At 55.4% G+C, this 25795-nt stretch overlaps 9 protein-coding genes and 1 non-coding gene across 10 annotated transcripts; 5 read left to right on the top strand and 5 right to left on the bottom strand.

The window, feature by feature from the left end:
• The first annotated feature begins 972 nt into the window (after positions 1–972).
• On the top strand, positions 973–4210 carry P884DRAFT_250679 (glycoside hydrolase family 2 protein). Its single transcript, XM_069440656.1, has one exon. It carries the CDS (start codon positions 1031–1033, stop codon positions 3731–3733), a length of 2703 nt encoding a protein of 900 aa, XP_069294149.1. The 5' UTR covers positions 973–1030; the 3' UTR covers positions 3734–4210.
• Positions 4211–4267: 57 nt separating this feature from the next.
• P884DRAFT_t164 lies at positions 4268–4349 on the bottom strand. Its single transcript has one exon. It is a non-coding gene; the product is annotated as a tRNA-Lys (tRNA).
• Positions 4350–5043: 694 nt separating this feature from the next.
• P884DRAFT_210333 (uncharacterized protein) lies at positions 5044–6068 on the bottom strand (the record flags this gene model as incomplete). The annotated part of the gene is made up of 3 exons (XM_069438994.1): positions 5044–5150; positions 5238–5673; positions 5736–6068. The coding sequence occupies 3 exons, from the start codon at positions 6066–6068 to the stop codon at positions 5044–5046; spliced, it is 876 nt and encodes a 291-aa protein (XP_069294148.1).
• Positions 6069–6776: 708 nt separating this feature from the next.
• Positions 6777–9073, bottom strand: P884DRAFT_272720 (uncharacterized protein; the record flags this gene model as incomplete). The annotated part of the gene is made up of 2 exons (XM_069442545.1): positions 6777–8921; positions 8975–9073. The coding sequence occupies 2 exons, from the start codon at positions 9071–9073 to the stop codon at positions 6777–6779; spliced, it is 2244 nt and encodes a 747-aa protein (XP_069294147.1).
• Positions 9074–9908: 835 nt separating this feature from the next.
• P884DRAFT_250672 (mitochondrial 54S ribosomal protein uL14m) lies at positions 9909–10747 on the top strand. The gene is made up of 3 exons (XM_069440655.1): positions 9909–10027; positions 10080–10164; positions 10227–10747. The coding sequence occupies exons 1-3, from the start codon at positions 10013–10015 to the stop codon at positions 10517–10519; spliced, it is 393 nt and encodes a 130-aa protein (XP_069294146.1). The 5' UTR covers positions 9909–10012; the 3' UTR covers positions 10520–10747.
• A 1-nt stretch (position 10748) lies between these two features.
• P884DRAFT_231141 (uncharacterized protein) lies at positions 10749–12553 on the bottom strand. The gene is made up of 3 exons (XM_069439817.1): positions 11851–12553; positions 11024–11113; positions 10749–10970 (listed from the first exon to the last, which is right to left on the bottom strand). Exons 1-3 carry the CDS (start codon positions 12097–12099, stop codon positions 10926–10928), a joined length of 384 nt encoding a protein of 127 aa, XP_069294145.1. The 5' UTR covers positions 12100–12553; the 3' UTR covers positions 10749–10925.
• Positions 12554–14307: 1754 nt separating this feature from the next.
• Positions 14308–15775, top strand: P884DRAFT_332354 (uncharacterized protein). Its single transcript, XM_069445781.1, has 3 exons — positions 14308–14619; positions 14715–15241; positions 15299–15775. The coding sequence occupies exons 1-3, from the start codon at positions 14611–14613 to the stop codon at positions 15306–15308; spliced, it is 546 nt and encodes a 181-aa protein (XP_069294144.1). The 5' UTR covers positions 14308–14610; the 3' UTR covers positions 15309–15775.
• P884DRAFT_316712 (uncharacterized protein) lies at positions 15346–17492 on the bottom strand (the record flags this gene model as incomplete). Its single annotated transcript, XM_069445293.1, has 3 exons — positions 15346–16024; positions 16265–17349; positions 17402–17492. The coding sequence occupies 3 exons, from the start codon at positions 17490–17492 to the stop codon at positions 15752–15754; spliced, it is 1449 nt and encodes a 482-aa protein (XP_069294143.1). The 3' UTR covers positions 15346–15751.
• A 2509-nt stretch (positions 17493–20001) lies between these two features.
• On the top strand, positions 20002–22192 carry P884DRAFT_250666 (uncharacterized protein). The gene is made up of 5 exons (XM_069440654.1): positions 20002–20240; positions 20307–20586; positions 20649–20860; positions 20912–21176; positions 21225–22192. The coding sequence occupies exons 1-5, from the start codon at positions 20077–20079 to the stop codon at positions 21891–21893; spliced, it is 1590 nt and encodes a 529-aa protein (XP_069294142.1). The 5' UTR covers positions 20002–20076; the 3' UTR covers positions 21894–22192.
• Positions 22193–23776: 1584 nt separating this feature from the next.
• Positions 23777–24611, top strand: P884DRAFT_210237 (uncharacterized protein; the record flags this gene model as incomplete). The annotated part of the gene is made up of 2 exons (XM_069438985.1): positions 23777–24024; positions 24098–24611. The coding sequence occupies 2 exons, from the start codon at positions 23777–23779 to the stop codon at positions 24609–24611; spliced, it is 762 nt and encodes a 253-aa protein (XP_069294141.1).
• Positions 24612–25795: the final 1184 nt, after the last annotated feature.

Raw genomic sequence — 25795 nt, 5'->3', positions numbered from 1 at the left:
CACGGAAGGCAATGGACCTTACTGAGGCCGACAGCTTCTGCAAGCCAAAAGAATAATAATAGCTCGATGGACAAATGAAGCATAAATACGCTAGAGTTTGATGTTTTCTTACTGATCGTTCAGGTCGGCCATGTCTAGCAACGCGAAGGACTGGGAGGCGGATATGATTATGGCTTAGAAGAGCGAATGCGCTGACCTTCTTTGCTACTCTGTGACATCTGCTCCCTGCCCGACAAGAAAAAGAACCCCTATAGTTATCTGCTACAAACCCTATACTGTGGCTAACAACTTCGCCGTCTCCAAGTTAACCAAGATCACCGGTCAACACCCCGGCCCCCACGCATGGGGAGACACCCGGCTCGGCTTTTCCGGGCTAGAGAGGCGACGAGAAAGCGGGGAAACAGGAAAAGAAGACCAGGGAAGGTGTTCAGATAGAACACGATTGTTTTTTAACTCCCAACCCGGACGATGATGCCGATCGGTGTCGTGAATTGCTTAGCTCGCTCTTTTCTCCGTAATTACACTTCCAACACCGAAGCGATCCTTCCCACGGCTTTGGCAAGAGACGCACCTATCATAACTCCGTCGATCTCTGCGCTAGTACGGATTAATACTCTCCGTAGGCGTGCTACCGCGGCTCCAAGCGCGCCCTCTCCAGCCCGGACTCCCCGCCACGCGACGGATTAAAGCTTCCCCACCAATGAGCAGATGGAGGATTCGCTGCCACCACAGAATTCACAACGTGCTGTGGTATCATGAAGACTCGGGAGGAGCGTAAGGATTAGGCTTCCTTGGTTCCCAGCAACCCCACCAAACTCAACCTAATAATTTAGCCTGTATTATGACAGCCCGAGGAACTCACGGCTGTGGTTGGAAGATGCGAAATAGACCGAGGGGGTGCACGCACACTTAGGTATAATTATATATGTACTGCACATACATATAGCGTCGTAGTGTTTTAAGCAGGCACCACTTACCTGCAGATGGCTTGCCGCAGTTACACAGTAGAGCATATTAGCGCTGTGCCATCATGTGGTTCTCCAATGGTCTCACCAATGCCTGTGGGCTCGCCTTCCTAGGCCCGCTGCTGCTGTCCGTAGTAGACGCGAAGCCACTACCAAAGGAAGGGGGACGCGACAGGATCAGCATCAACACCGGCTGGCGCTTCTACCGGAGCGAGTACAACACCGACAATCTGGCCTACGACCTGAGCCGCAACGACTACGCGAACCGCACAGACTTGACCGTCTTGAAACCGTGGATTCTGCCCTCGGCTAATGACTTCATCGTCGACCCGGCCGCACGACACCGGCGCCCTTCCGGCGAGCCAACCATCGGCATCCCCTTTGTGCGATCGAGCTACGATGACACCGAGTGGGAGACCGTCAACCTGCCACATGACTGGGCCATCAAGGGTCCATTCTACGTCGGGGACAATGTTCCCGTCGGCGGCGGCATGGGCCGCTTGCCCGTCCACGGCATCGGTTGGTACCGCCGAAAGGTGGAAATGACCAAGGCCGACGAGGGCAGGTCCATCTACCTCGACATCGACGGAGCCATGTCGTACTCGATCGTCTGGCTCAACGGCCACCTCGTCGGGGGATGGCCCTACGGATACTCTTCCTACCGTCTCGACCTGACGCCTTACCTCAAGCTCGGCGACGACAATCTGCTGGCCATCCGCGTCGACAATCCCGCGAACTCATCGCGCTGGTACCCCGGCGGAGGCATTTACCGCAATGCTTGGCTCACCAAGACAAGCCCGACACACATTGGGCAGTGGGGCACCTTTATCACATCGAGGAACGTGTCCAAATCGTCCGCGGTCCTCGACCTCGCCGTCCAGGTCGAGAACGCTGGAGAGACCTCTCAGGAGCTGAGCGTGGTGACCGATGTGTATGTCGTAGACTCGGCGACCGGGGAGGCCCGTACGAAGGTGGCCTCGTTCCCGCGCCAGACCATCACCGTCGCGGCGGGCCACAAGGTCTCGGTGAACGCTTCGACCACTGTCAAGAAGCCAGCACTGTGGGGTCCACCGCCCTCGCAGTCGCCGAATATGCATGTTGCTGTAACGCGTTTATATAACCGCAACAATGACATCGTTGACACGTACTTGACCGACTTTGGCATCCGCTCGGTCGTCTATGACGCCGATCATGGCTTGCTGGTTAACGGCGAGCGGATCCGGATCCAGGGCGTGAACGGCCACCACGATCTCGGCGCGCTCGGGGCCGCCTTCAACGTGCGCGCGGCTGAACGCCAGCTCGAAGTGCTCCAGGAACTAGGCTGCAACGCTCTCCGTGTTTCCCACAACCCCCCTGCTCCCGAACTGCTGGATCTGGCAGATAGGATGGGCATCCTGGTCTATGACGAGGCGTTCGACGGCTGGCAGCTGTCCAAGAACCCGAACGACTTCCACCTTATCTTCGACGATTGGTCCGAGGCCGACCTTCGCGCCATGGTGCGCCGCGACCGTAACCACCCGTCCGTCATCATCTGGAGCATTGGCAACGAGGTCGGGGAGCAGACCACGGGCGACAGCGGCGCTGCCGTGGCCAGGCGGTTACGCCAGATCGTCCGCTCCGAGGACGAGACGCGCCCCGTAACGGCGTCCATGAACGCGGCCCGGCCGAACATGCCCTTCCCGGGGGAGCTCGACGTGATCAGCCTCAACTACCAAGGCGAGGGCATCCGTGATACGGGCCCGTACGCCGGCCTGCCGGGCATCAGTACGCCGCCGCTCTACCTCCCCTTCCACGACGCCTTCCCGGACAAGTTGATCGTCAGCAGCGAGACGGCGGCAACCGTAAGCACCCGCGGGACCTACTTCTTCCCCATCACCAACTGGACGAGCGCCCCCGCGAACTACACGGTCGGGAGCGGCGGCAACGACACGCTGCTCCAGGTGAGCGATTACGGCCTGTATACGGCCCCGTTTGGCTCGTCGCCCGACAAGGTCTTCGTGGCGCAGGACAACGCGTCCTTTGTGTCCGGGGAGTTTGTCTGGTCCGGCTGGGACTACATCGGCGAGCCCACGCCGTACTACGCGGCGCGGAGCTCGTACTTTGGCATCATCGACCTGGCCGGGTTCAAGAAGGACCGCTTCTTCCAGTACCAGGCCCGCTGGCGGCCAGACCACCCCGTCGCCCACATCCTGCCGCACTGGACCTGGGGGGCCGACCGCGTCGGCGAGGTCACGCCCGTCCACGTCTTCTCCAACGGCGACCAGGCCGAGCTGTGGGTCAACGGCAAGTCGCAGGGTCGTCTGCGGCGCGAGTCCGAGTCCGTCTACCGCTTCCGCTGGGACAACGTCACCTACCAGCCCGGCGAGGTGCGCGTTGTCACGTACAGGAATGGCAGGCAGTGGGCCAGTGATAGGGTGGTGACGGCGGGAGCGCCCGCGGCCCTTCGCCTGAGAGCGGACCGGTCCGCGATCGCGGGCGACGGGCTTGACCTGTCGTTCTTGACGGCCACGGTGGTAGACAGCAAGGGCAATGTGGTGCCGCAGGCGGATAACGAGATTACCTTCACCGTGTCGGGTCGCGGCGGTGGCGAGATCGTGGCGACGGATAACGGCGACCCCCGGGATTTCACATCATTTGCGTCCAGGACGCGCAAGGCCTTTAGCGGGCTTGCCTTGGGGATTGTGCGTGCCAACCGGAAGGGAGATATCACGGTCACGGCTAGCGCGCCCGGCCTTGCCCGCGCCGTGGTCAAGTTGACGGCAAATTGAGGAGAAGAAGACAGAGTCGCAAAGGAAAGTCCTAGAGAGGCAGGGGGGTAAAGGGTTGCAGGACGTGTGATCCGTTTGCCCCGCGGCTTCCTGCCGAGGCAAAACCCTAGAGAAAATCTGCATCGTAATTGAGGAGAGTAGGCGCGACCATTACAACAGCCCTAGAGTAGATAAGGCTTGAAGTCGGACCTTAGTTGAACCAAACAAAAAGTCTAATGTGGAAGAGGTTTCGGTGGTGTAACGGCAGGTGAACATGGCTCAGAGAGAAAGCTTGCGAAAAGTCTAAATGCTAGGCGAAGCGACGTACGGTGCTAGCTATCTGATGCCAGCGAAGGGGGACGAGGGGGAGAAACAAGTTTTGCTATGCTTTGCGAATCGTAGCGGCTTGTGGGATACGCATAATAAAGAATGAGAGCGAAAGGGCCCAATACAAGTAAGTGTGCAGTATCTCAGAGTTTAGAGGAGAGAGAGAGAGAGAAAAAGGATTAAAAATGGAGAAAAGAATTGACAGGAGACAATCGCTGTCGGGAATTGAGCCCGACGTGGGGGTCGAACCCACAACCTTGAGATGGACCTTTCTAAGAGTCTCACGCTCTACCGATTGAGCTAGCCGGGCAGGCTAGAAGAGGTGTGGGGGCAGCAGAAAATAGCGAATTATGTAGCCCTCAATCATGTGGAAGGGTTGACTTGTTTTGGAGACTACTTAATAAAAGGCCTGGAAATGGTCTTGGGCTTGACAAGGCCGCCGTGCCGACCATATTTCGCGGGGCACAAAAGAGAATGGTGTAATCATGAGCCCAACCGAGAGCAAATACTAATAACGTGTTGTGTTGTATCGCCAGCTCCTCATACCTACGTCTGCTGTGAGGGCGTGATCTTTGAAAGAGGGTACAATGGGTGTTTACGCCGCGAATCTCGAGCCTCCAAAGTCGATGATCAAATTGCCTTGGCTTGCGCCACCCAGGAAGGTTTGTGGCTGGTGACTTAGACCTTGAACCCTAGGATACACGCACCTCCAGTTAAATAATTGGCATTATAAACCATGGGTGTTCTCTGGCCAAGTGTACAACTGACCAGCCATATTTCCCAAAGCTAGTTAGCCCATCACCCAGTCACTTGAGCCAATTGAGCCAAGGAGGGCCCAGGGTGGCCACCCCAGGAAGGATAGCACTATAGTATACATTCGAAGAACGGCAGCCGGCCAGCTGATGGGGACTGCTGAGGTACTGCCATGTTAGGCCACGCCCGGCTAGCAGCACAAGACGCACGAACGCTTCCCACCGTGCGCTTCCGCGCCGCATTCTGCTCGCCTAAGCCGCCGCGCTGCTGTGACGGGGCCGCTTGCGAGCGCTTCCGGGCGTCCCAGGATGCATCTTTTCGTTGCGCTCGCGCTTGAGCTTCTCGTCGAGTACGCGAGCTGTAAGGGAGAAAAGAAAAGAAACGGGTCAGCGTTGCCACCACAAGACCAAAAATGGGACTCCATGACAAAAGAAGGGAAACATACTAAGCACGTCGTAACCGAACTCGGGAAACTCCAAGCAGAGGCTACGAAATTCTTCCTCGGCCTCAGCGCGAAGGGAATGGGAGCGGGTAGCCCAGAAGTTGGCAACGGGAACGCGGATGGTCGTGTCCTCCTTGGTGGTGTACTGGTAGACGTAACGGGCGTAGGCAATCTCGCCCTTAGCGGTCGAGTTGATGCAGTGGATCTTGCTAGACGCGAGGTTCTTGAGGTGGGCAAGACCGAACTTCTCCGCAAGGGTGTAGATCTTGGCGTGCCTGAGGAGCTGCTCGCCCGTCATGTCTACTTCAGGAACCGACGGGTGCTTCTCGAGAGTGCGCTGGCCAGGAACCTTCTTGGGAAAGTAATCGCCTGTGTACAAGAACTCGAGGAAGGACCCCATTGCGTCCACGTCTTCGTCGGGGAGCTCTATTTGACGCGGCTGGTTTCAGATTTAGCGCCAGCTCCTCCCCAATGACCCATTGAACAGGCAAGACCACTCACGCTCCCATCATCCGCAAATTCGGCACAAGCCTCGGCAAAATACGGACTCTTGACCAGCAGCCCCTGGTGCGCCGTCAGGATAGTCTCGTTGTCCCCCGAGCCAACCAGTAAGGTGACCACCGGAGTAGAAAGGTACTGCGCGAAGGTGACACGCTCCGGAATAAGATCCTCGGTAACGCCCTCGGCAAAGGGAAGCTCGGAGCCCTTAGGATTTTCGCTCGTGGCGGCGGGTGTGTCCTCGGCCATGTCGACGTCGGCTCCTGCAGCGGCATCGGCAGAGGTGCTGGCGGCCGGCGCGTCTTCGATTGTCTGTTCGTTAAAGCTGCTCGCCATTTTATTATGTGTTTACGACCTCAAAAAACCAGCCGCAGGTTCAATTGGCCGATTTTAAAGAACGCGCGAAGATTCGGCCGGCGTTGGACTGCAGTCGTAAAGTGAAGGAATCGAAAGAGGGTGCAGCGCGCCGGAACGGTTTGGAGCTTCTGGGTGAGTTGAGATGGTAAAACTGTGCGATAAAGATCAAACTGTGCGGAAGGAAGGCAAGCGATTGAAGGATTTGAGTGTATCTCTCTTTAGGATTGCGCCGTTGAGGAATGGTAGCCTGAAGATGGGAGCTCTCTGCACTATCTGCAAAGCTCAACGGAAAGCTCTGGGATCCTTACCCAGCCACTCCACAATTGACCGGGATGGCCTCAGCTGCAGCCCGTGTGGGTCTCTGCCGTGGCCTGCTTCGTGCAGGGTTGGCTGCCAGGGGTTGTTGAATTGTGGACCGCGGGGATCACAGCACGCTCACCGACCAGCAAACCAACAGCTTGTCGGGGGAAGTTTTTCTAATTGAGAGTATTAATGATCAGGTCACACCTGCAAAAGTATATATGTACAGTGTAATACACAGCACTTCGCTCACAAGTTTCAGATCGGTGGTAAGGAGTTCATGCTGAGCTGCAGCAACCAAGAGAAACAGTACAATCCATTAAGGGCATCATGCCTTACACATTCGCACTGCCTCGCTCGGTCACAGTCTCAATCGCAAATCGAGCCTCACTCCCCTAACGCTCTTGCGCTTGCCCTCCGGATACGTCCGCTCCGGCGCGCAGGCGCCTCAAGATCCGAGGAGGCCCGAGGTTTCGATCGATCCGGTTCCTTACGCAGCGACTCTTGCCCGCGCTCCTCGCCGCTGGTGGGCTCAGCACTCGCGCCCGTCAAGCGCTCCCTCCACGGCTTCCGGCCGCGTATGATTGCTTCGTCCTCGGGGTGCAGGAACCGGTTGATCTCCCGATGATCGAGCACCCGCGCCTCTTTGTCGTGCTTACCCTCCGGGGCTGTTTTGGGCCAGACATAACCGTAAAGTTTAGAGTGACGCTCGCATCGATAGCAATTGGCTTTTGTAAAGTAGGCATCCTTCTGCACAAACGCCGTGTTGCAGTTAGTACAGTGAATCCACGCCGTTTCCGGCTCCGAGAGGAGAAGCGGTGTGAGAGTGTAATCCCCGGGAACTCGACGTCTCCGCGGGCGGTCTGCAGCAGGCTGGTTAGAGATGCCGCGTTTCCTTCTCCTTCTGGCGGGAGCGGACGTGACTGTGGCTGCCTCATCATTGGGGTCGTTGGCGGGTGTAGACCTATGCCGTTCTGCTCTATCAAGCCCGTCCGGTGCCGCCGTATCCACCTCTAGTGAAATGCTTTTCTCTGTGTCTTTGATTTCTGCGTCCAGAGCAATTTCTGAACTGTGCGTGTAAGGCTTTCCAGAAACAGTCTCTTTCAAATCCTTCCAATCCCTGTCCTTCACCTCTTCCAGTTGAAGACCGGCGGATTGAGACAAAGCATCCCCGGAGACGTCACACGTTGCTGTCGCGGAGGACTCCGGGTCAGGCGGTGAGGATACTGTAGTAGACGCATTGCCGACTGGACCTTGCATAGGATCGGATTCCGTTGTAGGGAGAATCGACGTTGATTTAAGCGTTTCCGCAGACGTTAGGGGCAGGTGGGGCAATCGCCCGCCAGCCAATTGCCCAATCGCTGTGTCGCCCTGCTTCACAGGTGAAAGCTCTGGTGACAAGAGAGGACCTGGTTTGTCAGGCTCCGGGGACGTGACTTCGGTGAGGGCGCTTTTCCCATCTTCCGAGACCACAGAGTCGCCGGCGGATCCAACAGCTGAGCTGCCCCTTGATATGCTGGAGGAAGCTGTGGCAGTACTGTAGCGATCAGGTTGTGAACGCTTGCTCGGCGTGAGCGGGGGGGAACTTAAGCCCGCCATGTCCAGCTTTCGTTTCAGAGAAGCGTTGGACATGGCCAAATTTTCACCGTCAAGAGAATCAGTGGTTGACGCCCTGTCTCCCACCATTGACCGACGCCTGGATCCCCTGGGAATACGTGGCCGGATGTCCGGGGTGACCGACGATGTGCGAGACCCGGCGACACTGAGGCTCCGATCCCGTTTCCGGCTCCGCAGCGAGTAGCCTTGATCAACGCCGAACGTGCTGTCCTCGATGCTCCTATGAACCGACAACACGCCGTCCTCGGGTCTCCAGCCATTTACCCCCTTTTCCTCGCAAGTTTGGCAGAGACATTCGCAGTTGTTCTCACCGAAGTAGCTCTCACTGTATGTGACGGTAATTTCCTCTCCAACCGCAATGTCCCTGCAAGCGAAAATCTGGATCCCTGCCTGGCCGCCCGTAACGAGCCGGGCATTTGCGCTGCAGTCGTGATTCGCGAACCGCGCAGGTCCCATGAATAAGCTGGTCAGCTTACTCCTGCTGCTGACAACGAGACTGAAGTCCTTCTTGCGAAGGGCCAGCTGGGCCTCCTCCTCCGGCGTAACCGTCACCTGAATTCCAGCCAAATATTTGATTGGTTCATTGCGCCTGATGGGCCGTCGTGCTGTGATGCTCGCTTCGTACGATTCGATCGTGTAACGGTTTGTCGCATTTACCTCAAATGGACAGTCGGGAAGATAAATGGACATGTACCGACGAAGGTGGGACCTGAAATCTTCCCTTTCCTTGGCTGTCTTGAGCGAGTCATGGAACTTTCTCAAGCCATCGGTCGACAGGAGCTTCTCCTCGGCAACAGCAAGGTTCGGCTCGACGATCAGGTGAGTTTGAATGATTTTGGCGATCTCTTCTTCCCGGACGCCGCGCGACGGATGGTACGATGGCCGGTTTTTTGGAATTGTCGTCCAGTAGTACACCTATTGAAGGTCAGTCTTCATCCTCTCCGAGCGAGAGGCGCTGCGCAACTCACACGATCGATGAGAGCATCCGTCAGAATGTCATCATATGCAGCAAGTTGCGCAAAGGTGAGCGACTGCTTTTTGGAGGTCGCGGTTGCTATTCGAGGCATTATGAGGACTAGTGAGGTAAGAGAAGGGCTCGGTTGCGCGCAAAAGGGAGAGGGTCGGGAAATGAGAATGGGCTGGGTGGATGGTGATCACCAGTGCCTGTGGATTGAAAGGAGCGGATGTGCACTATCGGTGCTGCGACAGATAAAAGAGTGTCAGCTTTCCATGCCCGAATCTGCTATCCTCCCAGCGACCGCTGATCCGGGAAATTTGTCCTGGTCGCAAAAAGCCTCCGGCTTGCAGCAGCAAAATGCGCTTCGCGGCTCACTGCACGTGCTTGAACGGCGAAGCAGCTGAAAACCGATGCAAGGAACAGCTGTGCTCAGCTTCCCACCGAGATATCCCCAGCTGAAATTGAAGTGCCAATCAGCAGCTGCACGACCTCGGCAGACGGTCGATCGAAATCGCAGCTCAGCCTTAACAGATTGCGGCGAATTGCGTAAGTTGTCGTCATACGCAGATGCACAGGCTGGAATTCATGAACCCTGACAATATGGAAGGCTTGACGGTTGGAAATCTGCGCTGAGAGAAGTTGAGGATCGGCGGATGAAGGTGAGATGGATGTTGCAGCATCTCTACAGAAATGGAGAAGTCCAGCTTGGATGCCAGACCCGGGAGTTCCCCCCATGTGCTGTTGCCCTGGAAATTCGGGGGCTAGGCATAAACACAGAGGAAGAGCAGCAAGCGCCGACAGTTGCGCAACGCATCCCATTGGTTGACCATCTGCCAAGCTTTCTGCCCCTCGATCTTGAACCACCACCATCGAACGACCTGCTCACCGCCTTGGTTACATAATCCAGACTCTACCATTCCAGGCCCGAACAATTTTCTGGAGTTCGGCATTGGCCAAGACGACCTGATAGTGGGCGTCCACGTCTCAAGTTGCAGAGCTCAATATCAGTCGTTCCAAGCGCCGCGCTTTCAGACAGTGACTGATCAAAATGATTCAGCTAAAGGTGTGTATTGTTTTGGATTTAACTGCCTTGCAGTACTGACCAGCAGGCTTAGACGATGCTTAATTGCATCGACAACTCTGGGGCGGCCATTGTCGAATGTGCCATGGTTGTCGGGCAGAAGAGACACGCCTCTATTGGTGCGTAGTCACTTTAAACGAATTCGGGCCTTGCTGCGGAAGTTAACCATTTACTGGTACAGGCGACAGGATCGTGGTGGTCGTTCAGAAACAGAGAGGAGCCCAAGCGGAGGGCATGGCCGGAACTTCTGGTGCCAAGGTCAAGCGCGGCGACATCCGGCATGCGGTCGTGGTGCGAACAAAACAAAGGGTGCAACGACGGGACGGCAGTGTGATTCGCTTTGACGACAATGCTTGCGTTCTCATCAACAAGTCCGGCGACCCGATCGGCTCCCGAATCAACGGCGTCGTGGGACAGGAGCTGAGAAAGAAGAAGTGGAGCAGGATTCTCAGCATGGCACCCATGCAGGCATAACTCTTCGAAGAGATTGGGAGGTAATTGGGCTTGCGGCGGTACGCTGTTGAAGCAGATTGGTGTTATGCTGCATCCTAACATCCTAGGCTGGCGCCGCCGGGCCAACGGGGAGCAAGTGTATTGACGGAGGCAGCGTGTCACGCTAGGGTTAGCCGTTAAGCAGTGGCATTTGGATGGCGTTACTCGGGATGTGTATACTACTTGTACAAAAGTAAACGGTAAATAGGTAGACTTGTTGATTCGATTCCGTCCAGCAACTCACAATCCATCAAATACATGAATTGACCATAGTGTAAAACGCTGCGCCGCCTCCAAAGCCGGTGACCTCTATCACTAAACGCCAAAGTGTGCCGATGCCTTTTGATGAATAATGATGGGAAACTTGACCCCAAAAAAGACCAACGGCCTATTGAAATATGTTGCCGCACTCACAGCAGACATAGAAAAGTTTCTACTACTGTCAGCAACCGCAATTGCCCGAGGAGTCTTCTCAGAGTTCCTTACCATTCCCGTCTCGGCGCTGCGCTGTTGCGATTGAAAGAAAACCGCCTCGTCATGTTGACAAGCCGGGCAGCTTCTCTTAGCCCTTGGCAACTAAACAAGGAAACACTGTCAGCCCTCGATTCTCGTCATTAATTATCATTAAGCGCGCTTTGCAGATGCTCCGAGCTTCGACCAACAGGTTCCTGGCCAAAGGCTGCCACTCTCCAGAGATGACCCGATGCGTTATTGTTGCATGCGCAATAATGATGGTTGAGACGTGTGTGAAAGCTCGCTGTCATGGATGTCGTGTGTCGTACAGGTCGTTCATATCATGGGACTAACCGCGAAAACCCCGAGTCATTGCAATAACTCGGCGTTCAAGCAGCACATCCCTAGGCAAGAGAGTTGTGACGTCTTCAAGATACTGGAGCACCAGCTCTGAGAGCGCTCGTGGCATTCTCTTCCATACTGAGTTCGACATTGCGAAGCCCGAAAAGGTCCTCTGTTCGAGACACCAAGGCGCCAAGTTCGTCGAGACTCTCACCGGTCCAAGCCATGATTTCCACATCTTGGAGGTCCACGTCAAGCTCGTCATCGGTGTCGACGTCCTGGTCAAACTCAAGTCCGCCGGCCTCATCGAACTCGAGTTCCGGCGTACCAAGATCGGCGCGGAGCATCTTGAAGTGGTCACCGCATGCCTCACAGACAAACATGCGACCACACCCAAGGCAGGAAGATACGCAGGCCGAAGCAATGGAGTGGCTCGTTGAGCTCGAGACGATCGACAACGAGCCCGGGCCTCGGCGCTCAGAAGGGTCTGTGTCAGAACAGAGAGAATAGCTACCCACCGTAGGATCGCTGCCGACGTCCTGCGTCACGCCGGCCGTCTCGCCGACGGCGTTGTTCATGGTGTTGCGGAAGATGCACGACGAGGTGGCCTCCTCTGAGAAATTGCAAGTGCGACACGTGAACATGAGCTTGCGCTCGACCTCGTCCTCCTTGGGGTATAGCATGTTGCTACACTCGGAGCAGAAACGGAATGTAATCTGCTCAACCGGTTTTTTGCGGTCGCTAGCGGTGGCTGAGGGAGAGGACATTGTTGGTGTGGTGGCAAGACGGCCCCTCTTCCGTTCGAAACTGACCTGACCTGTGCTACAAGTATGGCACGACACAGCTGGGGAAGATAGAGATTCAGTTCCGATTCAGTACTGGTCGGGCGCTCTGCTGGGGGCGACAACAGAAATAGACGCGTGGTCGGAAGTCGATGATTGAGCTGTTAGAGAGAAGTGGCCGATGGGGAAGGAGTCGCTTGGGATGATGATGGTACGTGCGGGACCGTAAGAACGCTGCAAAACGTCTGAGCGAAACGTGTACGGAGTAGCCACGGCTGAAATTGGCGGAGCCGGAAATCCAAGCCCAGATGCGGCAAATCATGCCAAGGCACTGGTAAAACGGGGAACAAAAATCCGGAAACAATTCTGCTCCAACTCTTTTCGACATAACGGAGTAAGGAGCAGCTGACCGTGCCTGCGAAACGATGCTTAAGGCAGCAGCAGACAACGGAATATCATCGGACACTGTTTCCATGTTCCCTTGCAGCAGCCTAGATGACAAGTTTGTCCACATGCACAGTTTGGGGCTGCCGCATACAAAGTTACTTGCTATTACTGTGTAAGTACCTACCTCGGGCCGATACTAGTGGAAGCTACTACGGCAATTTTTAATGTTGGCACTGAGTAGCGCCTAAACCGTTTTAGCTTGAGGTCAGGGGTTCACCTCTGCGCCATGACCCCACTGCAAGTTGGTGTCAATGATTCGGGCACAAACAGAACGCAATACCGTATACTGTGGTAGGGAGCCAAAGTTTCACCCCCTGCCCAGGTACCGACCAGGGCTCTCTCGGAAAAACCTCTTGTGCCTCTACCACCAGTTTTTCCTGCCTGCGCCTGCCTGTCAGGGCCCCTGTTGATACCCAGACAGGGGGTCAAACTTACCCATCATACGTAGTAAGTACCCTCGGTACCTACATAGGGTACCTTCATCAGTAGCGTTACATCCTTACAACGTAGTGCCTTCCATCTACGCTGATCAGATTAGCCTTGTGCTGTTTAGACTCGAGAATCTCAAAGTGCAGGGTGCCTCAAGGAGGGATAGGAAGGTATAGAGTCTAGATTACATACAAGTACTCTAGTGTAGCATCCTATGTACTATAATCCGTACATTCTTCTGCGCGAAGGATCATTGTTTGTTAATCTCAAGAGACAAAACGCGATCTCGGGCTAGTTTCCTGCGCACATACTCCGTATACAGCAATCGAAATTACCTAAAAGAAGGTACACAGACCTGATGTTCCCAGCATTCACGCGAGGCCACTAGGCGATAAGCAATGTGCACTGCAAGTGCAAATCCGCGGTGACAGGCGCCTTTTGGCCTTTCGAAATATATCCCGACCTGGCGTGTGTGAACTGCGCAATCTGTCGGGAACATCAAGCAAGCACTCGATACCACACCCCAGTAAGAATGCTAATTCCTCCTCTCCAACTGTTAGAGTGGCAAGGGTACCTTAATAAAGCTATAGATTGGCTTCGTCTCAAGGTATTATGTATAATCAATGTATCAATAATACATATACGGTGGGAAAGTGTAGCAAGTCGTACCTTACCATAAGAATGCTCCTTTATCACTTGACCAACATCGCGTCGGAGAGTACCTTGCAAGACTTTCTATCCTTTCCTCTGGCCTCTAAATTGGCGACTCCACATCGACTTCATCAGTGTGTCGAATTGACCTGATGCTAGCCTCCCGGCTCTGCCGCCGACAAGAAGCGATATTGAGATACTTACACCACAAAGCACGCAAAGCAGCCCCTGGCCAAGTTAACAAGTTCCCGGTGTAAACACCACGAACAGAGGGTACGTATGTAGATGTAATCCGTAGTATGCATGTATGTACAGTTCATACATAACTACAGGTTAGGTATTCTTCCTTGGGGTTAACTATGGCTAAGGTGGTCAATCGCTCTTCAAACCTGTGCTTAGCCTCAATAACGCAAAAAAGTGACCACATCCTTTGTGGGTACGTCGAGTGCAACGCTGCGCTTTCTGGCGGCAAGCCTCGTGATTGACGGTGGTGTGGTACGCGCCCACACAGGTGGGACAGGTGACTGTGAGTGACGCAGCCTGGCGTGCCTGGTTGTGTGGGACAATGCCCTAGGTGCTCGGCCATTGAAACAGGGGTCCGAAGCAACCCGCCGTGCACCTGCAGCGGGCACACCAGGCGCTTGCACACCCCCACCCTGACCCTTCCATCACCCCGCCTTTTGGCCCAGCTGCACTCCGCATCCAGAGGCTTCGATTAACAGCCCGCTGCAACCTTGTCATTCTGCCAGCCTGCTCATAAGAGGACAAACCGCATCATCGGCTGATCCTGGAGTCCCTCTATCACCAGTTCATTCTATTCAAGTTTCGTCTTATTGTCTCTTACCCACCGGTCAGCTACGCTTGCTTGCGCGACCGATTCTGAACCGAAGCTCAGGTCCCCGCATCAGGACGCTCTCTTGTGGTCATCGCCGCAGTTACCGTCAGTCGCACAGCAACTTGCTTGGAACCATGGCCGACGTGAGTAGTTCTCCCAAATTCTGAACGGCCCTCCCACGCTGTCAACGTAGCCTAGCCTCTCCGACTTCAACTGAGGAATTAACGTGCCCCTTCAGCAACCTGAGAGCGGCCTTCCGCCCAACTGGGAGGTGCGCCACAGCCAGTCCAAGAACCTGCCCTACTACTTCAATTCGGCCGAGAAGATCTCGCGCTGGGAACCACCCTCGGGCACAGACACGGAGAAACTCAAGATCTACATGGCGAAGTACCACAGCAACAAGGGCCTACCCGCCGGCACCGGCGAGGAGCGCCAGCCGGGCAAGATCCGCTGCGCCCACCTACTCGTGAAGCACCGCGACAGCCGGCGCCCGTCAAGCTGGCGCGAAAACACCATCACCCGGAGCAAGGAAGAGGCGTACGAGATCATCAAGTCCTACGAGGCCCGCATCAAATCCGGCGAAATTTCACTCGGCCAGCTCGCCCTCACCGAATCAGACTGCAGCAGCGCCCGCAAGCAGGGGGATCTGGGCTTCTTCGGTAGGGGGGACATGCAAAAAGAGTTTGAAGACGCCGCATTTGCGCTGCGGGAAGGGGAGATTTCCGGCATTGTTGATACAGCAAGTGGGCTGCACCTGATTGAAAGGTTTGCTTCCTTCTCCATGTATTTCCCTTTCTGGGTATAGCTAACCTGCCGTGTAAGACTCGAGTGAATGCGATGGCGGCATTCCGGCACAAGCTTGTCATCGAAACATGGGGAACAGATGGCTATGATTAGAGTACTTTTCTTTCCGCCGGCATCATTCCACCCCCTTAGCGCGTAAACGAGACTGGTTCGGCCTCGCGGGTGGCAGCCACTGATTTTACTTTAGAATACTGGCACCAGTGTCGAGCGCATAACCAGTTCGATGGGATTGACTGTCCCAAGTTGACATAATCCAGGCTGATACCAAATCGATAGTAAACCGCCCATGGATATCCCTCTGTATGGGGCCCCTCCTTCCTACTCGCCCTCTGCGGAACCCGGGGCCTTGGAGTTTTTGCTCCCTGACCATAAAACAGCGGCATCCCTCTCCTGGAAGCGATAAACTTCCCCAGATGCCCACCGTCTTTTCCTATGGTGTTGGCAATACTCACGTTGTGTGTACGTAACCTTTCATGTACCAGTACTCCTCACAACCCACTGCGAGAGCGGTTGTATGCTCGAAAATACCACCGTCATGACACCCAGCGCAATCATCGATAATGCGGCGTGCGGCGCTGCCTCGCTGTGTACCTCGTACAAGTACGCCGTACCCATGGCCGCGGCGTTAACACCGATTGTGACGCCAGCGGCAACAATCCTTGGGTCGTTCGCGCTCTGCTGCACCTTAACGGTCGCCCGATTCGCGTCCTGTGCCTGCCCACCACCCACCCATTGTGTGCCACCCTCCGTGCCCGTCCCTGTACCACCATCTTCTTCCGCCCTCCCGCAATTCCGGCTCTCCGTTGCGGTACTACCGCTGAGACAGCTATTATTGCTACCGTAACCCTCATCCTCACCACGGTCATTACCGTCGCCACCACCATAATCATGAGCACCGCCATCTCTCCCCATCCTCGACCACCACCACCACCACCTTCTCTTCCTCCTCCTCCTCCTCCTCCTCCTCCTCCTCCTCCCCACCACCCTCTCTACGACTCCCGCCTCCAACCACCTTCCTACTCCCAACCCCAGCCCTATCTGGTACACAATCCCTCCACCCACAACCATAGCCGCGTTCAGCCCACCATCACCGCCGAGCATATCCATGACAGGATCCGCCAGCGCAATGGTGACGCTCCGTGCCGCGAAAGCGAGGGCGTTGCTAGGCGGCGCCACGCCGAGCACGGCGCGCGCAAACAGCGGGCCGCCCGCCAGGTTTGCCAGCGCGAGGGCCGAGGAAACGGTGACCACGGCGAGACCAGCCCGCGAGAAGAGGTGCGCGCGGTGGGCGTAGAGCTTCAGCCCCCAGGCGACGAGGCCTGAGTTAAGGAGGGTGGTTGCTATGTCGCCGGCGGCCATCCGTCCAGGGGGTAGCCGTGCCGGTTGGAACGCGGTGGTAGGGGTGTTGGCCGGGTGGAGAAGGAGGGTAGGTAAGGTGGTGTGGGTTTGCAGGGTGTCGAGCATAACGCCCAACGGCCGGTGACTGAGGACTCCGTCGATGAAGACGTAGGCTATCATGGCGAGGGAAGTGCAGAGGACGGGGTTAAGGAGGCTTGCGAGGAGGGTCCGAATACTGGGCGGCAGATGGGCGGTGCACTTGATGGCGGTTTGGATGGCGAGCGCGGTGAGCCAGGCGGAAAAGATCAGAAGGGTCCCGAGGGCTACGTCGTGGCCTCTGCAGTAGCGGAGCGGAACGCCCACGGCTAGAGTAAGGAGCCAGGAAAAAAGGAGGATAGGGTTGCTGATTGCCCAGGCGTGCAAAGCACCACGGGGGGACAAACCCCTCGACTGCTGCGGACCAAGACTCGGTGCATGGTGCGATGTCGGCTCGACCGGTTCGGAGGATTCCGCTGAGCCGTAGAAACCCATGGTCAACGAATTTCCCCCCGGCGAACCCTCGCAGGACGGGTTGTCCAAGTTGCCTGGCTTTTGTGTATGCGTTTCTCCCCCCCTTTCCACATCCCCAGGCCGCCGAACTTCCAAGAAGGCTTTGTCGTAGCGAACGATGACACACTGGATCAAGAAAGTAAGAATGTAAGCAAAGACAGTGTTGAACAGGCCCGTCAGAACTTGGCACGTTAGCAATGGCTTTTTGGGCAGAGGAGCGGCAAGACGTCTCACAGAAACAGATAACAATCATGCCGATGCTGCGCGGGTCAGATACAGGGCCGCGGCAGAGCATGACCACCGGAATAGCGAACCCAATGGACATGTGACGATTTAGGAGCTCTGTCAGCTTCGGTCAGATACGGCGTCCGGGAACGTCTCTGCTACCAGTACTCACAGGACGCCGTAGCCACCTCATGTACACACTTTCAAGTCCAGGAAGGACGAATCCAATGGCGGAAAAGGCCGCAAATAACCCAACCATGGCCAGTATCGGCGCTGGAAAGTCCGCTCCCTCCCGGTTTAGGCCCAGCTGTATGGCAGTGATCAACAGCTGGGCGATGGAGGCCATGACAACCGCAATTAACCCATCTTGGACTTGCTCGCGCAGCACGATCCGTTTTCGAGGCGTCGGAGTTGCGGAGATCGGGCTTGAGGTTTGAGGAAGGTGCACAGGCAGTGAAGTCATTCCCGTGCTCGCACCAGACCCACGGTGCCGGTCAGAGAGGGCATGTGAATCCAAGGCGGAAGAGTCGAGCGGGCGACAGCTTGTTTGCTTCGCACAAGTACGCACATATCAGGCAGTGAGACATCACCTTGGACAGAGCCTGGAGGCGGGAGGAGGATGGCAACCATCGCACTTAAAAGGGGACGGCAGCGGGAGTGTCTGGAACACAGACTGTAGTGGTGGTCCTCGTGTTTGTACCCCCAAACCCACGTTCGGGTGGCCGTTCGGACGGTGAAGCCTGGATGGAGCCGTCGGTTCAAGTTGCATCCCGAGCAGAGGTGCGCTGTACGAACGCCGTACGATCGCAGATCAGGAGCTGCTCTGGGCTGGTCATGGAACTACGCCGAAGATCGTCGGCATAAAGAAGAGCAACCCAGACCCTATCAGAATGCCGAGCGAGGGATCCAGGTGAAGGAGTTGAGGTGCCTCAGAACGTTGTGTTTGCCGGGAAGGGGCTCCGGCATGCCTCAGGGTAACGTGCTGAAGCAACACGTCAACATTGCGGTGTAAACTGCCCAAAGTCGATGCTACAGAGTTACCCAGCAGATCTCTGGGACCTCCGCGGGTCGCGACTGCGCGCATGTTCGAACTCCAAACGGAGAAAACACAAGTTGTACCTGGAGACAGAGCATCGCAGGATGATCGGGTTGCACCTGTGCGCTTCCCCCGTACCTAGCGGGGCGGGTTCCGGGGAAGAGTCTGCAGCCCTGGAGGAAGCATCTCCCTTTATTTACCCTTTATGAGGCCTGGAAGGCTAGCTCGACGAATACGTAATTGCCTCACCATTATCCGGCGCGAGCTCAACATCCCATCAACTTCTAATAACCGGCATCTCCAGCGTCAGACGGTCCCTGAAGCTTGTACTCCAGGCTGTCTGTGTGGAGCGGCAGTCAATGACGGGCATGCGCAACACATGCAGGGCAGGAGGGACCCAGAGGCAACGGCTGGCCGACGACTACAGCGGCCATCCGTGGCGCCCCTCGCAAACGGTGTTGCTTAGTCGCCAGTAGAAGGCTTAGGGCCAAACACTGCATCATGCCGTGTCCAATCAACAACAAGGGCCATCCCCACGCCCCAATGACGAAGTTGGGACGGAAGTCAAGAGCGGCGCGTTGTGCGGATCGGCCGCAAGAAGAATACTAGGGGGGAAAGAGACGAGCCCGCAACAGAGCCATCCAAAGGTGGGAAGCTGCAGGACCCAGCAAGTGGTGCCGGACATGCAGCTTGCCGCCTTTCAACAACGGTTGGCTGCGGTTCGAGCCGCACTCTGAACCTGGTGAATGTGGGATCACCGTCTTACGATACGTCAAAGCGTCAAAGGGAGAGCTCCTGTGGGCACATTGAACAAGCTTCCATCCAGCAAAAATGTGGTGAGCATGTGCCTCGGAACGCGAATTTGGGACAATAGATCCTTCGGAGACCCTGTCTTAGAAGCATTGAACGGTGACCATACCCACTGCACAAGGTAGCGGCTTAGCAGCTCTGAGGTGCCATGCCACATTGCCGTTCACCTAATGCCACACATACTCCAAGAACATAAAGCTGTGCCCCGAGCTTGATGACGTCCGACAAATCGGCTCCTGGCGGCTTCGATGAATGGCAGCGAGTCACTGTCGCAAAGAAAACTCCCCGCGCCTGGGATTCGAGGCTTTGCAGAGCATGAATATTGCCAAACTCTAAGAGAGTCCCGGGAGGCGCACCTGCTCGACAGTGGCTGGTCGTCTGTTGTCATTGCTTTCCCTGGACCTGCGGGCAGCAGCAGTAATTAGGTATCGGGAGGTCCGCCGCCTTGCGTCAGCGTGCCATCACTGCCTACGGACGTAACAACCAAGAACACCTAAACGAACCTTCACGAGATATCCTGTTGTGAAAGGAGGCAGCCAGTTGCAGCCCGCAATGAACGTGGTACGCGTATGTGGTATGTACAAAGTACGATTACCGTACGGATTACACTGCTTGGCAAATGCAGGGCTCACGTTGCGTCTGCAGGAGCTTCCCACTGCGGGGTGCGCGGCGGAGGCAGGGATCGTCGGCTGGTCGGTCAGAGTTGGGTCCAGGCTCCACCTCGACATTCACCTGCTCATGCACACAAGAGCCAGGTCACATGCTCTATCCGACAGAGAAGGACCAGGAGCTCTGCACGCCAGGTCTACTCGATGCCTTAGTTTCTTGAATATTCGGCATGGACGCCGAGTCGCTAATCACCCTCTTGCGGGCGTACGACCCATCGTTCGATGCGTCAGCGGTAAGGAGAGCGCTCTCCGACCCAGCTTCGATCGATTTTTTGCGCTGGGCTACGCTTCACCTCACGCCGGATACGCTGCTCACCGCGAATGAGCTGAGCCAGTTCGTAAACCCCTAAGTCTTTGTCTAGACCCGTGGCCAGCCCTCAATTCTAACCGTGCCGACCAGGTATGCCGCCCTCGAGCAGTCGGGCCTGGCCGATAAGCTCGCCAAGTCGTCAGATCTGGCCGCAACTTGTCTGCTGAGCGACCAAGAGATTAAGGACGCCATAGAGGAGCTCCACCGCTCTACCCAGGCCATCACGCGGCATACCGAGGCGCTCAGACAGCAGCAGGAGGCTCTTGGCCGTCTTGTCGACTCTGGGCGCGAAAGCCTCAAGGAGCGCGTCACCATCGAAGCGGAGCGAGCCCGGGCGTGGCAATCTGAGCGCAGTGATCTTGCCTTACACGTATATAATTACCACCTACCCGGTGCGTGCAGAGCTGTTTTTGTATTGACTGGCCCGACAAGACAGACGAACTCCTGCAATCCCTCGGCTCTCGCGTCAGCAAGCTCGAGCAGCGGAGCATCGGCGCTAGCGCAACAATACAGCAGACGGCAGAGAATCTGTTTTCCTCTGACGACAGGTTGCTATCTAGTCTTCAAAATCTGGGATTGGAGCTCGAATCTGAGGATGATGAGGAGCAAAGGGACGTCGCTCTCTTGCGCGAGACATGCGCGAGGTGTGTTTCTCGCCGTGCCTCCTCTCCGTTCAGAGACTCACGTGGTGGTAGGCTGATCAAGTTCACGGTGGAGAGAATTCGCACGAGGCTGGACCGCCTTTACCTCGAAGCTCTTGAGCCTCCCACCAAATCGGCACCAACCAAGGTTTCCACCGACGAGGTTTCCGCATTGCAAGAGGAGGTCGAGTCCCTCTACGCAGAGATCCTTCCGGTCGCCCAAATGTCCACCGAGCAGCAGTTTCTAGAGCCGGCACTCAGAAGTCTCGCTGCAAAGAACAGCCAGACGCTGGCGAGGTCAGTCCAGGCAGCCAGTTATGTGAGTACTGGCGAGTTCTTCTTTTTTCTTTCCAAGCTAATGATTAAGATCCACGAATGCCTCGACTACCTTATCGATCGCGTACAAGATCTGACGGCTCGCCTTGATGCATTCCAGTCGTACCAACTGGCAGCGAACGCCGTCCTCGACCTCGCCAAAGCTGAGCTACAAACGCAGCCCTCAGCCATCCGAGCATCGCCAACGCACCAGCAGCACAGCATCAAACAACAGGGAACCGTGTCCCCAGTCCGCACCCGGCCGAGCCAGAGGTCCAGATATTCGACTGGCGCGCCTGGTACGGGCGACGACTCACCGCTAGAGGAGATCCTTCGTACTCTTGCTATCAGCCTCCCGCAAGAAAAGGAAGGGCTTCCCGACTTGCGCGCACAGGTAGATGAGCTATCTCTAGCCCTTGCTGGCCGTCGGAAAAAATTGCAGGACGCTGCATTCCATGCCCAGGAGAACCTTGAGGAAGTAGCAACCAAGCATGTGGCCGACGGGAAACTGGCGATCCAACTGGTCCACGACTCTATCCTGGCCGAGAGTCCCTTCGGAGACGTTCGACTCGTTGACGCTGAGATTGAGAGGTCGATAGCCGTGCTGTCCCAGGAGCTCAGAAAGGTGGACGAGAAGTTGAGCGATGTCGGCGTCGGACTGGCTAAACTGAAGGCCAAGAGCGCAAAGAGGGACGAGTTCATCAGCCGATGGGGCTCGTGAGCCTGTTGTAGCGAGATAGCCCTCAAATGGCTTCCACGCCCTACGATCGGCTAGCTGGCATGGTAGGCCATGCCGATCCCGAGATTTGCAGTAATAGTACGATTCAGAGCTTGGGCATCTGCTCGTGGTCCCGAAAAATGGTACCAAGGTACATACATAGGTACATACATCCAGTACATCACAAAGCTGGCCCATCTTTCTCAGGTACTACATACCTACCAGGTACCTTACCTACCTTGGGTATGAACAACGTCAGTGGCATTGTTTTGGGCTATTGCATCACAGCAACTGCACCGCCGAGGACAGAACTCAAACTACCAATTGTTCCTTAGCCGCTCACGTCCAGTACAATCTTACATCAGGAGTTACCATACCAAATCCCAATCATTCCAATCATGGATAAAGTCAAGGATACAATGAAGGAGGGGTTGGAAAAGGCAACGAAGATGGGCTAGGAACGTAAGTTCTTTCTCTCTGGCGCTCCGAACAATGAAGCTCGCCTCCTTGATGTAGCCCTCCGGGAAGACAAGAAAGACACTCTCCAGACAGCGTGGCCAGCAGCTGAGCAGCATCAGAGCATGACCGGCGGTCCTGATCCGAACCTTGCTACGGCCTCGCATTCTGGTGGGCCCACTGGCTTGACCGGCAAAGCCTCGCTCAGCCAGCCGTCCAACAAGCCTCAGCCTTGAGTGCAGTCTGAAGTGATCTTGGGGAGGGGGTCATGGTGTACCTGCATGCACGCTTGAATGCGGTTGGGAATTTGAGCTAATTTATAGAGTGTATTTAAAAGCGGGAAAGATTCACCTAGAAGGGCCTAAGAAATTGACAGACTCATTATTATACTCCTATTCAGCCAGTATTTTATTGCCGGCGGCAAACAAACTTTTGGTGGCTCAGCGTTCGGCGAGAGGAGCTCTCTGTACTATAGGACACGACGACCTGTTCTCCCCACCGCATTACAAATATTCATGCCTAACTTTTGTTGTCCTCTTATGTCTTTCTAGTATGCACAATACCCGCCCTAGACCAAGCGGCCTGGGATAAATGGTGCGAATTCCCAGGCTAAGTTGTGAGTGCCCACCTACTCTACTATGCGAAATGCTATACTGGTAGTGTCAATTACCTGTAGATTTTGGTAGATTCTTAACACACCCGGGGATAGAGACAGTGTTTGGTATCATGCTGCAGCCGTCGATTATACAATTTCCATACTCTCCATTCATGAGCGACAGAGAATAAGCCGATCACAATTGATCTGAGCTTCAGTGAGTAGAAGTGTCTAGTATACTGCACGGAATAGAAGATGTGTAAGTGCATTTTTGAACCTTGCTCGATGTGGGAGGGTTGGCAGGAACACGGCCACACATGACCCCTGTCACTGCAGTCAGACACTCATTAGTTATAGTTTATCTCCGAACCTTAAAGCTGGCGAGGTCGTGGTCTGGTTAAATCAAGATGGTTCAATAATGCGATGTCTAGGTTGTCTTGTGGGTTCTTGCAGGCGGGCCCTGCATCCAAGTAGAAGAAGAGGGTGGTGCACAGGGCCACCCCGAAAAGAACTCCACAAAGCCAAGACCCACAAGACTTATCTAATCTAACCTTACATGACGCGTCAGCCCCGTATTCCATCACTAGCTTTAAAGCCGAAAACTAACGCCGCCATTGTCAGCCAGCATGGTTGTGTGGTTCTCGTGCTGACCTATGCAAACTTCTTTATTTCTCAATTATCCCTCCCATCTCTTTCAGGCCACCCACAATTCCAGTTGTGTCCAAAAGGGTGGATTACCGCGTGTTGACATCTGGTTGCCACCAAAGCGCCCGAGCGTTTATTCCCACCTACCTACGCCTACCCGAATATATCTCGATTCTCCACGCTCAACAAGATGCATCTGATTCTAACTGGCGCCACCGGTCTGGTGGGCACCGCTGCTCTCGACGCCATGATCAAATGTAAAGACGTCACCAAGATCTCGGTTGTGAGCAGACGGCCAGTCAAGTTCACTGATGACCGCATCAATGTCATTATCCACAAAGACTTCGCGTCCTACGACAAAGACCTCCTTGACAAGCTACAAGGAGCCCAAGCTTGTGTCTGGGCACTGGGCATCAGCCAGACCCAGGTCAGCAAGGAGTCAGTACCTTTTGACCCCTGAACTCTGACTAGTTACCAGGCACACGAGTGATCTTAACCGGCTCCGCTCCAGGGATTACATCACAATAACCAAGACTTACCCTCTCGCTGCGGCAAAAGCCTTTCAGTCTCTCGCGTCAAGAGCAGAAAACAGTCAACCGTTCCATTTTGTCTACGTCTCCGGCAACGGCGCAACCTTCACCCCGGGCCCCTTGACTCCGTTCTTTGGGCGTATCAAGGGCGAAACCGAACTGGCGCTGGCTGAGATGCAAAAATCGAATCCTTCCACTCTCAGGGCAACCACCGTCCGCCCCGGATTCGTCGACTGGACCGGCCACGCCGAAATCAAGCCTTTCCTGCCGGAGCTTGGGATGTTGAGGAGCATGGCCGGAAGCATCATGTCACCGATCATGAAGCACGCGGCAAAGAGCAAGTGGAGCCCCACTGAGCACCTGGGGAAATTCCTGACGGGCATGGCCATGGGCATGTGGGACAATGCTCTGGACGGCCAGGGGGTTGAGAGATTGCATGGTGGGTTTACCATCGTGGATAACACGGGGTTGAGAAGGTTGATGGGCTTGGATTGATGATCCCGTGGCGGAAGTCGATGAGACGTGTGAAGAAGTGATTTCAGCTTCAGTTGCCCGAACAGGTTTGTAAGCATGTATCTCCTAATTGTAAAACGCATAATCATAATCAAATCACCACTCTCAGCATGTATAAGGTACCTTAGCCAGGTAACATTGTCATCAAGGGAAGGTGCCCGCCCCTGTATGCACAATTCTTCCTTGTAGGGATCAAGTTTAGAGCACTGCCAAATTCTGGAGCCGGGTTACTGGCTCCCACTACACAACACTCATTGTGCTATTATTCCTTGGAAGCCAGGTAAACCGCTAGCACAAGAAAGAGGGACAAAGAAAGAGAAGGAAACATATTCCTTGTCTTTGCCAGTCTCCGTCGAAGCCCTTTAAGATACGACCCATTCAGTTCCTTTTGGTGTAAATCGGGCTCCTGTCCCAGGATATCGTTATCAGTTGCTCACGGTTGCATACAAAGGCTATCGACGAAGAATCCCGATGTAATCTCCAGGTAAGAGACTTCTCGCATACCTGGCATAGGGTCGAGCTACCACTGCATCATGAAACCTTGCTCGAGGTCAGGTGAAGAGTGGTATCACGTATGTATATACAGTACATACCCTCCCCTGAGCGTTCCTCCACGACTAAGTAGCTGCAATTCCATACACAAACATACTATCTACCTAGGAAAGATGAGGGGTGCACAGCGTTGACTATTCAAATGGCATCAAAGTTCAGTGCTAAGGTTGGGGCTGTTCCAGAGTCATGGTGCAGGCCAATCAGTGGCTCGGCCGTTGCACGTTCCTGGAAGGAGGAAGCCCCGCTCTGCAGACCTGCAGACCCGCCGCCCCGCCTCACCCGCCGGACGGTTAATGTTAGCTCAACTCAAGCAGCTCCGATCGAGACCGGCTTGGGACGAAGACCAACCGGGACGAAACTGCAGCCGCACCAGGAAGGCGACACATAATCCCTGCAAGCCTTCGACATGATATCTCTGTACTTCGAGATTGCACTGCAAAATGCATTGCCCTAAGCCCTGTGAAGACAGCGGTGTTCAGAGTTTAGGAGCACTCCGGTCTCTGCAAGCGTTGTGGGAGCGGCAATGTAGTTTACCGCCCGTCGAGTCAGGCTCCGCCGCAAATCCCTCGACCCCTCAAACAATTGCCGTTTTGCACCACAAGGACCCCCCGCGT

This window comes from Thermothelomyces heterothallicus (genome assembly GCF_042370625.1).
Source record: "Thermothelomyces heterothallicus CBS 202.75 unplaced genomic scaffold P884_scaffold_31, whole genome shotgun sequence".
Classification (NCBI taxonomy): domain Eukaryota; kingdom Fungi; phylum Ascomycota; class Sordariomycetes; order Sordariales; family Chaetomiaceae; genus Thermothelomyces; species Thermothelomyces heterothallicus.
The sequence above is the reverse complement of the archived record's forward strand: the minus strand, read 5'-3'. Positions and strand labels throughout refer to the sequence as shown.

Excerpts from the sequence above, each read along its gene's own strand:
- P884DRAFT_250666 (XM_069440654.1), top strand. The coding sequence starts at position 20,077 with ATGGACGCCGAGTCGCTAATCACCCTCTTGCGGGCGTACGACCCATCG. Across the intron at positions 20,587-20,648 it reads GCAGTGATCTTGCCTTACAC|ACAGACGAACTCCTGCAATC; the intron begins GTATATAATTAC and ends TGGCCCGACAAG. Across the intron at positions 21,177-21,224 it reads CAGTCCAGGCAGCCAGTTAT|ATCCACGAATGCCTCGACTA; the intron begins GTGAGTACTGGC and ends CTAATGATTAAG.
- P884DRAFT_250679 (XM_069440656.1), top strand. The coding sequence starts at position 1,031 with ATGTGGTTCTCCAATGGTCTCACCAATGCCTGTGGGCTCGCCTTCCTA.
- P884DRAFT_250672 (XM_069440655.1), top strand. Across the intron at positions 10,165-10,226 it reads GAAGAGACACGCCTCTATTG|GCGACAGGATCGTGGTGGTC; the intron begins GTGCGTAGTCAC and ends TTACTGGTACAG.
- P884DRAFT_231141 (XM_069439817.1), bottom strand. The coding sequence starts at position 12,099 with ATGTCCTCTCCCTCAGCCACCGCTAGCGACCGCAAAAAACCGGTTGAG. Across the intron at positions 11,114-11,850 it reads ACGTCGGCAGCGATCCTACG|TTGCCAAGGGCTAAGAGAAG; the intron begins GTGGGTAGCTAT and ends TTCCTTGTTTAG. Across the intron at positions 10,971-11,023 it reads GCAGCGCCGAGACGGGAATG|AAACTTTTCTATGTCTGCTG; the intron begins GTAAGGAACTCT and ends TGACAGTAGTAG.